Below are 14605 nucleotides of genomic sequence, written 5' to 3' on the forward strand. Positions count from 1 at the left end.
AAATTATTTTGATATATGAAAATAAAGTGATAACTGCCATAATATTTTCTCATTAACAAGGAACTAGTATGTATGTATGTATGTATGTATGTATGTATATATGTATGTATGTATGAATGTATGTATGTTTGTTTGTTTGTTTGTTCGTGCGTGTATGTATGTGTTCATATATTTGTTTATTTACGTGTGACTGTGCAAGACATACGTAAATAAATTGATAGGCTCGCTTTTATATAGCACACACATACACACACGTGTGTGAGAGAGTGTGTGTGTGTGTTACTGTGTGCGTGCGTGTGTGTGTGTATGCGTGTGAAAATGTAACATATATATAGCATATTATACACACTCATACATTTAGACAACAAACTGTAATAATTATGAAAATATTTATCTGTCATAATGAAAGAAAGCAAACGATTGTCGTCTTGGAATAATTCCAAAAACCATGAAAGAATTGTCTGAAATATCAAAACCAAGAACAATGAAAACTTCATTATCATCGGCCCTGAGGAGTAAATATTGTTGAATATTTTTATATGTCAGATGTTCAATATCTTCAGATGTTTGGGGTTCAATATGACTGGGTATTTGGTAAATGTTGTTATCACTGTCTGTTATATAAACATATTCACCCATTGCGGTTAGACAAGGTCGGTAAATATAATCCTTATAATTTCCACGTGTTGGTAGCTTTATACTCCTCACCAAAACCTGTTCCCTGTACCAACAGATAACATAGTGACTACCACTCCTCCACCAATCCTCCTCTTCCTCCCACTTCATAACAACAATATCACCACCAGATGTCACTGTTATATCTAACATCACTACCACCTCTACCTCCTCATTCTCTACTACCCCACAGCACACTCCATCCCTATCTTTACATGTGTCACCATCAATATCAACTATTTCTACATAGTAGTAGTATTTGTATCTTCCATTTTGAGTCCTATCACTGATATAATGACCACCACACACAAGTTGATTGTCATTGTTGTTATAAATCTTGTTATAGTATTTCTCAGTTTTGATGGTTTTTAAACGACAGAGATTTATGTTGAAGAACATCAGTTGTTTACCAAAGACGACTATAAAACGTTCGTCTGTCCATCGACATATGTAGTGTGGTGGTGCTTGTTCTTGTGGTAGTTGTTTATGTTGAAGTATGTCACCTGTTGTTGTGCTGATTAATGTGACAGGTGTCTCTAAACATCAGCACACTGACATTATCATCTAACCTAACTAGTTTACTATTGTAGTTTTTACTCTCCATAAAATTATAATCAACAGGTTCACCGCATGTGGGAATGGAGAGATGAACCATTGCTGTCCTATGTGGCAGTCTCCTCATTGCTATTTCATCAATTCCTGACATACACTCTGCAAGGTAATTACCACGTCTCACCTTCAATCTGCTTTTACCAACTATTTCACCTGATTTATCTCTTCTTCCAACTCTTCCTTCACTGTAATTCAATTTATTAATTAATTCATTACTGAATATTTCATTATTCATCTGAGATGTAATGGAAGGGAAATGAAGATCGGAATTAAGCTTTAATAACGACGTAGATTGCAGAACCTTCAGTTGGTCCTTATTAATCCTTATGATATGGCATTCAATCAAGTTAACATGTGCGCACCAGTAAATATTTCCCACATTTCTCCATATTGCGCCGTAAGGTATTGGACTTTGCCAAACTTTATATTTCTCCAAATCTTGTTGCTTCAGTTGAAATATTTCCTGTCTGTTAGGGATTGTCACCATTATGTCTTTTTCTTTTGTAAAACACACACCCCCAACTAAACTTCCAACATCTTTGTAACAAAGTAGCTGCCCGTCGCTGTCAAATATTTTGACATTGCCATTATTGGTTCTCTCACACACAGCTGTCGCTCCTTCATCAGAGATATCAATATCCTTTACTTGAACTGGATATTTGTCTGTTTGTAAACGACAAACGGGGAATTTTTCCCGATTGACCATAAACAAAGCTTCAACATACAATTCGTTACTATTCCAACGGCTTCCAACGAACCTTGGTCCTTTACAGTTTATAGTGGAGAAATATAATTCATCTTTATAAATTCTCTCATTTAAAAATATTCCGTTGTAATCACCAGCCTGTGTCAAACACACGACGTTTTTGTATTCTCTGTAGTCACTTGAATATCTTTCCCACCCACCATGAATGTACATATAACTGTCGGCAATTGTCGTCTTCTGACAAATACTGATATATTTCATGTAGTGTCTAATTGAATGTAAATACCGACCATCACTTCTGAAGAAAATGATGAACTTTCTATTGCTGACAATGATCTCATCATTAACAGTAACTGTAATATCACGGATGAGATCATTAATATCACCAACTGTGTTTCTTGTTATTAATGTTTCAGGTACGTCTATGTGTTTTATTTCGGTCACAGTCGAATATATTTCATCAATATAAAGGACATACAGACTACATTCATCTTTCCATCTACTACAAACCAGCTGATTGTTTGACAAAGAAGCGATGCATTTATATTTATATCTCATCTGATAAACTAGCAACGACAATGGAAATTCCACTTTTAATGTCAACAATTGATCACCTGTTGTAATAACTGCCATCGACAAATTTTGATATATTGAGCAACAATCAGTTTGACAGAGTCAAGATGTTGACAATCAAATGTTAATATCTTAAAGTTGTTATTATTAATGTCGTATCCAGCAATCAGGTTATTTTCAGTAATAACCAAAAAATAAATTGTCACTGGTTGTTTGTCTCGAAAACCTGGAGGCACAACATCATGTCTAGCTTTATCAGAAACTGTCAGATCCTGTACATATAATGTTGAAGACAACATTTCACTTACACAGATGTTTCTGGAAAATACATCTACCAGGTCGATATACATATTAACTTCGTTATTTGTAACATGATCAATGACCACTAAGTCATGTTCATTTATAGCAAACATACGACTGTGTTCTGTCAGATAAACAAATATTTTATCAATACATCCGCCAGAGAGATTAGGAGGAGGTTTCACTTTTGACAGCAAAAAACTGGGAACCATCTTACAAGAACAACAACAACAACTACTACTACTACTACTACTACTACTACTACTACTACTACTACTACTACTACTACTATCATCACCACTAATACTAGTGTTGTACTGAAATACTTTATTCCTAGTAACAATTAATAGCTTTAATGTTTCATTTTCTATTGCTAATGATTTCACTACAATAGGGATGTTAATTCTACAAATCATTTCAACTTGGTTATGATTTTTAATGGCTAAAATATCTAAATGAGATGGATTATCACAATAGCAAACAATTTCACCTTTAGCCAGCTTACACACCCGTATATAAGGCTGGCTTAATGATACACTTCTTACTGTCTTTGATAGGTTTCCGATGACCCTTAATTGTTTCTGTAGGGGTAATGTGACACCTATTTGATGAGAATCCCATCGACATATATCTGTAGCTGTAGACGGCAGAGATAATCTGGACACAATGTCTCCTTCATTAGAAATGTATAACAAGCAATCATGGCTGATGTCAGACACCACCAACTGTCCATTTGCCAGATGACATATTTCGCCAATGAGAACTTTGTCATTCTCCTTTTCTTTGAGTCGTATATTCAGATTTTTCATGTGTGGATTTTCGGTATGCAAAGAACAGCCAGACCAGCCATGATACTTATAAAGAAGAATCCTGTTGAGTTCAACGTCCGGTACATAAACAGTTCCTTGGAAAACAGCAATGTGACAGTGAACAGGGAAAGGTAGTTTCCACTGCCATTTAATTCCTCCGTATACATCGTAACATATCACATTAGACTCTCTCTGGAATAGGACATAAAAATAAATATTGTCAGAGTAGATATGATGAGGGTAGCCAAAGAATGAAAGGCATTTTTCAAAATGTTTTTCGCCAGTTAGGGAATGAAAAACCAGTTTATTTTTTCTTCTGTCTGCGACTACAAAATTAACAGGAGTTGCAGCAACGGCGACATTACCATGTCCCAGAGAAATTCTTCCTATTATGTCAACTTTGTCTTCCTTAATCAATAGGATATGTATCTCCACTTTGTTTTCACTGGTGGTCAGAGCTAAACATTTTTTTGATACAATAGGACATATTTTAATGTAATCAGTGTCGACCATTATCAAAGGGCCATTGCTTAGTTCAGGACAGGTGATACACTGAAGTCCTTTCATTTCACGATAAAAGACTAGAAATGTGTTTGAGTTCAATCTGCAAAAGGGAAAAGGACGGGAGACAAAAGCTAAATTATTTTTGCTAATTATTTCTCCAGTATCATTGAATATTATAGCTTTCTTATTCCTGTCGATTATTAATATAGAAGATGTTGACAGAGGTAGAATTTGTGCTATATTATAGCAATCCTCAATATAAATAGAGTTGTTGAAACTTGGGCTACGTAGCTGGTTGCAGTATGATAGACGGGACCAAAAGTCTTCATTTGTTCCAATAGCATGAGGAACCCCGAAATAATCGGTCAAGAAAACAGTATTTCTGCCAACGGAAATATACCGGCATTTCCTGCCAATTTCCCTCTTTGAAACAGCACCTGTACCTGAAATTCTATAAATGATATGTCCCTGGAGGACATAAAAATTGCTTTGGTACAAAGTGATGTTGGTTGCTAGGTACAGAGAATGGATGTCTACTTCAAATAACTGATGGCCATCCAAATTATAACAGGATACTTTGCTAATGTTGGAAAATGCTATTAAAATTTTACTCTGCGGTCCTACAGCAATATCTGCAGGTACCTCTTTGACTATGCATTGTTTTGTAATTGTATTATCATCCAAATCAATAAGGTATATGGTCTTATCAAACATTTCTACACCTACAAATGTAGAATCTTGTAAATGTGATACCAGGAAAAAACCTAATTGAAGTGTTTTAATTTTAAAATGTGTGGGATTGATAATAAGAATCGTTTTCTTAAATGGGAGACTGGCTAGAACTGTGTCTTGTCCAATTCTGGTGATGTCGGTGACAGATGATGGGCAATGGACATCATTTCTCTCACCATCCGTTGTCACACAAGATATTGTCATGCAATAGCGGGAATATGTTACTATTCCCCCTTGAATGATAGCAATATTGGATATAACATTGTGTACGTCCTCACAAGATTCATCGACCGCTACTTCTCTGGTGACAACCGGACATAGAGGACGAAATTTATTGATTATTTTTGGTATCTCAATGGTTTTTTGTTTGTCTTGTAAAATGTTTGTCTTTAAATAGTCTTTCAGAAACAATTCAAGTTTTCTAAAAATAATAAAATCTTGACTGTAATCATTTTCTTTAATGTCTCTCCGTAAGGTTTCTATACTCTGTTTAAAATCTTGTAGAAATTGTTTTTCATCCAATCCTATATATTTTAAAAATGTACATATTCTTTCTCGAAAATTTATCAACATATTAATTTTGTCTACATATGCATTGAATCTTGTATAAAATATGTTTATCAAAATCATGTTGTCTTCCAATTTCACACATTTTATGGCCACCTTCATGTCTTTTGACTGTTGTTGACTGAGACAACGGTCGTTTTTGGGACATTTCAGTACCTGAACAATCATTTCTCTCATATCTGCATTTTTTCTTGATGGGTACTGTGTCATATTTTGTTGTTGAGTCACAGAAATCTCTTTTCTGAGGGGTAGGTATTCTTGAAGTATTTCCTGCATAGTCTTCCATAGTGAATCTATAATGAAATAGAAGGAAAATATTTAGCTTTTTAGAAATAACTAAAATTTGAAGATGATGTTTATTTCTTTACATTAAACACACAAACAAAACACATTTCTGTCAGTGTCAGGGTTGCAATACTAATGATTAGAAATAAATATCTTATTACACTCTGTCGTATAAATATATGACATATTAATTAGTTTCATTAATTAGAGGGAGTATAAATATTGATTTTAAAAGTTGGCACAAGGCCAGCGGTTTGGAGGGGGGCTAAGTCGATAATAATAATAATAATAATAATAATAATAATAATAATGATAATAATAATAGACTTTACTATCGATCTAGAGAAGGAAAGGCGATCGATATGACAGGTTGTCTTGGGAGGTTAAGCACTTATGGTCGATGACAAAGGTGGTAGTAGTACCAATAATTGTCGGAGCCCTGGGAACAGTGAGCAAAAATCTCGGAAGGTGCTCGAAAAATAAGAGGTGTTACCTTAGTTCACTGGTAGTGAACAGCTGACATCGTTGTACATCTCCAGCGTTAGAAGCTGTGCAAAAGCAATAATAATAATAATAACAATAATAATAATAATAACAATAATAATAATAATAATAATAATAATAATAATAATAATAATAATAATAATAATAATAATAATAATCGACTGAGTCAAATCGAGGAAACTGCTGACACCACACAGAATACACTACCTAAAATCAGATGTCCACAAGCTCTATCTTTGACGAAAGGAAGGCGGCAGAGGTTTAATCGAACTAAAAACGTCCTTTAAAACAACTGCGATAAGACTGCAGGTGTACATTCAAAGTAACACCGACTGGATGATACAGTTGGCAAGGCAACATGAAGAGTATAAGAAACTGTACTCAATCTCAAAGGAGGCATTTAATTATAGACGAAAGCTTAACCTGCCTGGTTATGATGATGATAAGGATGGCACAAAATTCACTACGGCAGCAAAAAAGAGTAAAACAAAAGCCGATTAGGGAAGCTTTAATGTAATATCAAGAGTGTTGCAAAAAATGCATTGCATGGGCAATCTCCCAAAGGACTAGAGAAGTTGATGTAGATAGGAGAAGAACTCATCCGTGGCTGCAGAGTGTTGGTTTGAAAGTCGAAACAGAAGGATTTACCTTAGCAGCATAAGAACAAAGTCTCCTCACTCGGGACTATCAAGCTAATGTCACAAACATTGAGGTAGATACAAAGTGTAAACTATGCAAGGACAAACTTGAGAGCATTGAGAACATTGTTACCGATTGCTCAGTCCTTGATCCTACAGAATATAAACGAGGTATGACCAAATTAGTCAATATTGCAAGGGAACATACACCATCAATATGATATTCCCGCAACCTAAAAACTGGTATGAACGCCATCCGGAGCCAGTCATAGAGGGCGAGAACATTACCACCATATGGGATTATAGAATACATGCAGACAGGCAAATAAATGGTAACAGACCAGACATCGTCATCAAAGACCTAAGGCAAAAAAAAAAACATGCCTGTTAATTGAAATGATAGTGCCTTCTGAACAAAGGAATTTGAAAAACTGTCGAAATATAAGGACCTTGAGATCAAGATATCTAGACCGTGACAATTAAAAACCAAAACCATTCTTGTTGATGGTGGTGCTTGGGAATGATCAAGAAAGATACTGCCAAATATTTTGAACGAATCCTTGGGAAATCATCAATCTATAAGACTCAAAAATATGTGTTGACGTCAAGCTCCCAAATTCTCAGGAAGTTTCTCTCCATCTAATATAAACGTGACTTAGGTCTCAGGTGAAGACCCGGCCAGACGATGAAATAAAATGCAAATCAATCGGTAAATAATAATAATAATAATAATAATAATAATAATAATAATAATAATAATAATAATAATAATAATGATAATAATAATAATAATAATAATAATAATAATAATAATAATAATAATGATGATGATGATGATGATGGTGATAATCATGATGTTTTGTTCATCATCCTTAAAATAAACCTTACAGAGACCTCTTGAGTGGGATGGGATAGTCGACCTGAAGAAAATTCTAAATAGGCCTCTCCTGCAAGATCATGCGCTGTTTTTCTTGATATGAGTTCAACATGTCATGTACATATGGTTGTGATGCATGTGCATGGTGTATACATATTAGATGGGTAGTTATGATGGGTGTATTAGGTTTCATATATGTGTACCCCAGTGTCACTTTGATGGCATGCACTGCTCTCTCACTCAATAATAATAATAATAATAATAATAATAATAATAATAATAATAATAATAATAATAATAATAATAATAATAACTGCCCAGATGCAGTAAATCTGCCCAGATGTAGTACCATGCAGTGGCTCCCATGGTTTCTGATCTTAATTGATTGGAAGTGTTATCAAGTACATTGTTTTGTCTTGGTATAAAAGATGGGCTACAGCAAATATACTGCTTAATACCACAGATTTGATTGTCAGTTGTTTGACCTTAACCAGTTGAGCATGTCCCTTGGTAACTGACGATATGTGTATCTCTGACCATGAGCAGAAGTAGTGGGGGAGCATTATAGCCATGTGTTGAGAGGAAATCTTTGGGGTTTGAATAATTCACCTTTGGAAACATGGGTGTTTTGCTCAACATCCTTAAACAAACCTTATTCAGGGACCTTTTGAGCGTGATGGGCTATTCGACGTGAAGAAAATTCTAACTGGGCCCCACCTGCGAGGTCATGCACTGTTTAACTTGATATGAGATCACCATGTCGCGCACATATGGTTGTGATGCATGTGCCTGGTGTACCCTTATCAGACGGGTAGTCATGATGGGTATAATGGGCTTCGTATATTTTACCCCAATGTCACTTTGATGGCATGCACTGCTCTCTCACTCAATAATAATAATAATAATAATACTGGGCACTGCAGACATCCTACGCAAAACACTTTCAACACAGTAACCATTAGAGCATCACAGCAAACCACAGCACATACCCAAGGCACACAGAGCTGCGATCGGTAGTGAAGTGAAAGCACGCTATAGAGAATGTTAGGAAAGAATGTTATAGAAGAGTTCGAGCAGTTCTGAAGTCTGAGCTGAATGCATATAATAAGGTGTTAGCCATAAATTCCTTAGCAGTCCCACTTGTTCTTTATAGCTTCAATGTGCTTCACTGGAATACCAGTGAAATAGTCAAAATTGATAGAAAAATCCGCAAGGTACTGACTTGTAATAAGATGCAACATCCAAAGGCAGACGTGGATCGTCTTTACCTTCCCAGAGCTCAGGGAGGACGAGGCTTGATCCAGCTTGAACTTACGTACAAAACCACCACAATCGGACTGGCCAAATACCTTGAAACAACAAATGATTGAATGCTGAAACTTGTTGAAAAACATGAAAGACCGAAAAAACTTCACTCTATTCTGAAAGAGAGCAAAACATTCGCTACTGATCTTTTACATACACACCAGCTTGATCAGGTTGAAGGAAATGCGCCAACTGCTGCTGCAAAGAAAATAAAATTAATTGCATAGACAAAAGCACATGAAAAATTAGCTAGCAGATGGGAACAGAAACCTCTGCATGGCAAGTATGTGGCTCGTAGAAAACAAGCTGATATCGACCAGAAACGCACGCATCAGTGGTTACGAAGTTCAGGGCTAAAGGCAGAGAGTGAAGGTTTCATATTGGCTGCTCAAGACCAAAGCTTATTAACCTGGAACTACCAAGCCAATGTGATAAAAAATGGAGCTGACCCAAAATGCCGATTTTGTAACGATGCGATTGAAAATATAGACCACCTAATCTCAGGGTGTAGAGTCTTAGCACCTGTAGAATATAAAGCAAGACATGACAGAGTTGGCCAGTATTTACACTGGACAATATGTCAGCATTATAAAATCAAAACCGCTGACAAATGGTATATACACCATCCTGAAGCTGTGACCGACGGAGAAAATGTATCGATTCTCTGGGACTTCCCCGTACATACTGACAAGGCTATAAAAGCTAATAAACCGGATATCATCATAAAAGGTCAGACAAAGAAGTCCTGTTTATTAATTGACATGAGTATTCCCTCTGATCATAATATAGCGGCGAAAGAATTTGACAAGATCAGTAAATATAAAGACTTGCTAATAGAAATTGAAAAAATGTGGCACCTCAAGGCGACTACCATACCAGTGATTGTAGGATCTCTAGGAATGATAAAAAAAAAAGGTACTGAAACCTATTTGAAAATGATACCAGGCTTACCATCCCTACAGGTAGTGCAAAAAATCGTTCTAACTGGAACGACTCATGTACTGAGAAGAGCATTATCGCTGTGAAAACAACATCCATTCATGATTTTTTTTTTTTAAATACATGGTTTACCTGTGAATTTGCGTGTGTAAACTGGGGTTGCATACAACGAGTTTCTCTGCCCTAGGTGTACGGAAAACACTCGGCGAGAAATGGAAGAAAATTTGAAGAAAGAAGGAAAAAAACAACAACATAATAATAATAATAATAATAATAATAATAATAATAATAATAATAATAATAACAAAAACACCAGGACTTACAAATATATATAACAAACAGAGAATTGCTCTACTGGGTACTGCACACATCCTACACAAAACACTTTCAATACAGTAACCATAAGAGCATCACAGCAAATCACAGCACATACCCAAGGCACACAGAGCTGCGCTCTGTAGTGAAGTGAAAGCACGATATAAAAATAAAAGTACTGAACAATAATAATAATAATAATAATAATAATAATAATAATAATAATAATAATAATAATAATAATAATAATATTAATATTAATAATAATAATAATAATACACCGGGGAAGTTTAACAAGACTAAACCGGAGTAGTTTAACAGAGACTACCCCGGGGAAGTTTAACATGTGAGAACGATAAATCACTGCTCCGAAACTTATCCAAAAACATCGGAAATAAAGACATCGCATTGAGCCAAAAAATAGCTGAAAAAGGGCTGGATTATATCCGAGTAAGTAATACTCATTGAAATTTATTTCTATCTTTCCAAATATAATGATGTATTTTAACTTGATACCTCCACTACCCGCATAGCGATCGTAAACACATGTGTTACATCAAAATCAAACCATCTTCGAACCCCAAGACACCATGTACAAAAAAATTACAAACAGATTAAATAACACCGGTATTATTACACCCAAGAATAACAACCGAGAAGTGCGTACTGTAAGCTTGTTACGAAAAAAATACGAAGATTTGAACGTGCAAAACAATCTGACAACAGAAATAAACCAACCGGTACCCTACGAAAACGATGACCGTCAAAATAAAGGACCGGACGTTGTTCCTCATGTCCCGCAAATAAAACCAAAACGGCATAAATGGACACGTGAGGAATACATTTCGATACTATACGCCTATTTCACAGCAGTGCTCTACCCAAAAAACGAAAACGCAACAACACATACATATAAAATATGGAAGAAAAATAATGTAAATATAGACCTCGATAAAACAATGAACCCTAACAAAATAGCTAACTTAAGAAGATATATTCTAAAAGCAAAAATATATCAGAAATAGAAATAGAACAATTGAAAGGAAAAATACATCAGGAAAATCTAGATAGTAGTCACACAGCAATGCCAAATAATAATATAAACACTGAGAAACCAAAACACGAGGACAAACGTAACATTTCCGGCAAAAACGAAGTAAACAAAAAACAAACCCAGACCGTAGAGATGTATAATAGTGTACAAAAAGCACCAAACCAGAACACCACAGACAAACATATGAATGAAAAGGAAGGCAAAACAAATATAAAGCCTGGAAATAACGAAGGGAAACCTAATAATTACGATACTATGAAAATGAAAATAACCAAAGAACTGAAAACCACAGATCTTAGAATGGACCACAGATTATATCTCCCAAAAATCAAAATAGACCATAAAACAACATCAATAATAAATAGCATAAACCTGGCCGTCACGGAACTAACAACCACAGAAACAACAGGCAATATCACTGAGCTAAATGACATAATATATGCGGCAGCCACTGCAGCCACAAAGGAAGCAGGATACTCACTCAAACCCATACGAACAGGAGTTCTACCACCCAAACAGACCTTGTGGATAAATAACATCCAGAACAAAATTTAAAAAAAGAGAAAAGATTTATCGATTCTCAACGAAATTAGTAAACAATCAACACTACTAAGTAACAACAAGAAAACAAAAATACTGTACAAATACAGCATTACAGAAAAAGACTTACCTGAGGCAAAAGAAAAACTAAAGCAAGACATCCTTGCCAAAGCACAAAGGATCCGCCGGTATGAGAAACGCCAACGTTTCTTTGAACAAAACAAACAGTTCAAATCCAACCCCAAAAATCTCTACCAAGAACTGGGTAAAAATAAAATAGACATTACTTCAGCACCAACAGCAGAAGAACTAGAGAAATTCTGGAAAAAAATATGGTCGGTGAAGTAACAACCCCAGAAAAGGACCATTAAAACAACGAACTTAGCTCCTGAGCAACTCTGGGCCCCTATAACAACTGAAGAGGTCACCCAGACACTGCAAAGACTAAGCAACTGGAAGGCACCTGGACACGACAAGATCCCCAATTTCTGGTTAAAACACCTGCCAGGAATGTATAAAAAGCTGGCAGAAAACTTTAACAACATAATAGCAGATCCAGAGACAATGCCTGAATGGCTCACAAAAGGGAAAACCATCTTAATCCCCAAATCCACGGAAACGGAGAAACCACAAAACTATAGACCTATAACCTGTTTCCCTACGATCTACAAAGCCTTTACTGCAATAATATCGCAGAGATTGAGTAAACACCTGGAAAATAACAACCTGTTTCCAGAAGAGCAGAAGGGATGCTGCAAGGGCTCATACGGCTGTAAAGATCAATTATTGATCAATAAAGCCATAACTGAAGACAGCCGCAGAAAGAAGAAAGGCCTCAGTATGGCCTGGGTGGACTACCAAAAGGCTTTCGACAGTGTTCCCACACGTGGATTCTGGAAACACTAGCCATAAACAAGGTGTCACCAATTATCATAAAATACATAGAGCACTCAATGAACAAATGGCAGACAGTGCTACAGCTCCAAACAAAAGAGGGACTTGTGAAAACGAAAGCCATCCCCATTAGAAGAGGAATATTCCAGGGAGACACGCTCTCTCCACTCCTGTTCTGCCTGGCACTCACACCTTTAACCGAATTGCTAAATAGAACTGGATGCGGTTACAAATGCTACGGAAAAACAGTCAGCCACCTTCTATATATGGATGACCTAAAATTATATGCAAAAAACGACAAAGAGCTAGAAACACTACTACAGACAGTACACGGCTTTACCAAGGAAATAGATACGAAATTCGTATTAGAAAAATGTGCCAAAGCAACCCTGAAAAGAGGAAAATTAGTTAAAAGTAGCAATATAACACTAGATAAAGCCAATGAAATAAGAGAACTAGACGAAAGCCAACCATATAAGTATTTAGGAGTCAATGAACTACATAGGATACAACATACACAAATGAAAGAAAAAATAAAGAAAGAGTACTATAGACGAGTTAGATCAATACTAAAAACAGAGCTCAATGCTAAAAACAAGATAATGGGTATCAACACTTTAGCTGTCCCAGTTATAAGCTACAGCTACAACATCCTTAACTGGACACTAAACGAACTATGTAAAATCGACAGGAAAACAAGAAAAATAATGACAGGATATAGGATGCACCACCCAAAATCTGACATAGAAAGGCTATATATACAACGCACAGAAGGTGACAGGGGTCTTATACAGCTAGAAAACTATTATAAAATAACCACCATAGGACTGCAAAAATAGAAGAAGAAGAAGAAGAAGAAGAAGAAGAAGAAGAAGAAGAAGAAGAAGAAGAAGAAACAACAAAAGCTATAAAACAAATGAAATCCAAACTAAAACTAGAACAGCAACGGACCATGATAAAACGATGGCAAGAAAAGCCCCTACATGGTAAATACTGGGATAAACTAAATGTGAAAGAAATAGATAGAGAAAAATTCCAGCAATGGCTGAGAAGCTCAGGACTCAAAGCAGAGACTGAAGGATTTTTAATTGCTGCACAAGACCAAAGTCTCCCCACCAGAAATTACCAAAAACATATAATGAAAAGAAATATAACAAGTAACTGTAGAATATGTGGAGTTGGACAAGAAACAATAAATCATATTATCTCTGGCTGCCCAGTCCTGGCTAAAAGGGAATATATTCACAGACACGACAGAGCTGGGACCTATATACACTGGATGCTATGCCAACACTATGGAATAACAACAGAAAAAAGATGGTATAAACACACGCCAGAAAAGGTCACAGAAAACGAGAAAGCAACCATATTCTGGGATATGCCAATACATACAGATAGAGAAATTAAGGCAAATAGACCAGATATAGTTGTCAAAGATCATGAAGGAAAAAATTGCTTTCTAATTGATGTATCAATACCAGCAGATGACAACCTTTCCCTAAAAGAAATGGAAAAACTTTCAAAATACAAAGACCTGGAAATAGAGGTAACTCGAATGCAGAATCTATAAACAGAAACAATTCCTATCATAGTAGGTGCATTAGGTATAATAAAAAGATATTCAGACAAATACATAACAAAAACATCAGGACTTACAAATATATATAACATACAGAAAATTGCACTACTGTGCACTGCACACATCCTACGCAAAACACTTACAATACAGTAACCATAAGAGCACCACAGCACATACCCAAGGCGCACAGAGCTGCG

General features: G+C 35.8%; 1 protein-coding gene across 1 annotated transcript; it reads right to left on the bottom strand.

Annotated features, from left to right (window-relative positions):
• Window positions 1–282: 282 nt before the first annotated feature.
• On the bottom strand, window positions 283–5767 carry LOC149130132 (uncharacterized). Its single transcript, XM_089346088.1, is given in 4 exon segments — window positions 283–1203; window positions 1205–2619; window positions 2622–5527; window positions 5529–5767. Coding segments are annotated over 4 exon segments (5370 nt in total). The 5' UTR covers window positions 5765–5767; the 3' UTR covers window positions 283–390.
• Window positions 5768–14605: the final 8838 nt, after the last annotated feature.

Source organism: Octopus bimaculoides, chromosome 30, assembly GCF_046866305.1.
Source record: "Octopus bimaculoides isolate indiv1 chromosome 30, ASM4686630v1, whole genome shotgun sequence".
NCBI lineage: Eukaryota > Metazoa > Mollusca > Cephalopoda > Octopoda > Octopodidae > Octopus > Octopus bimaculoides.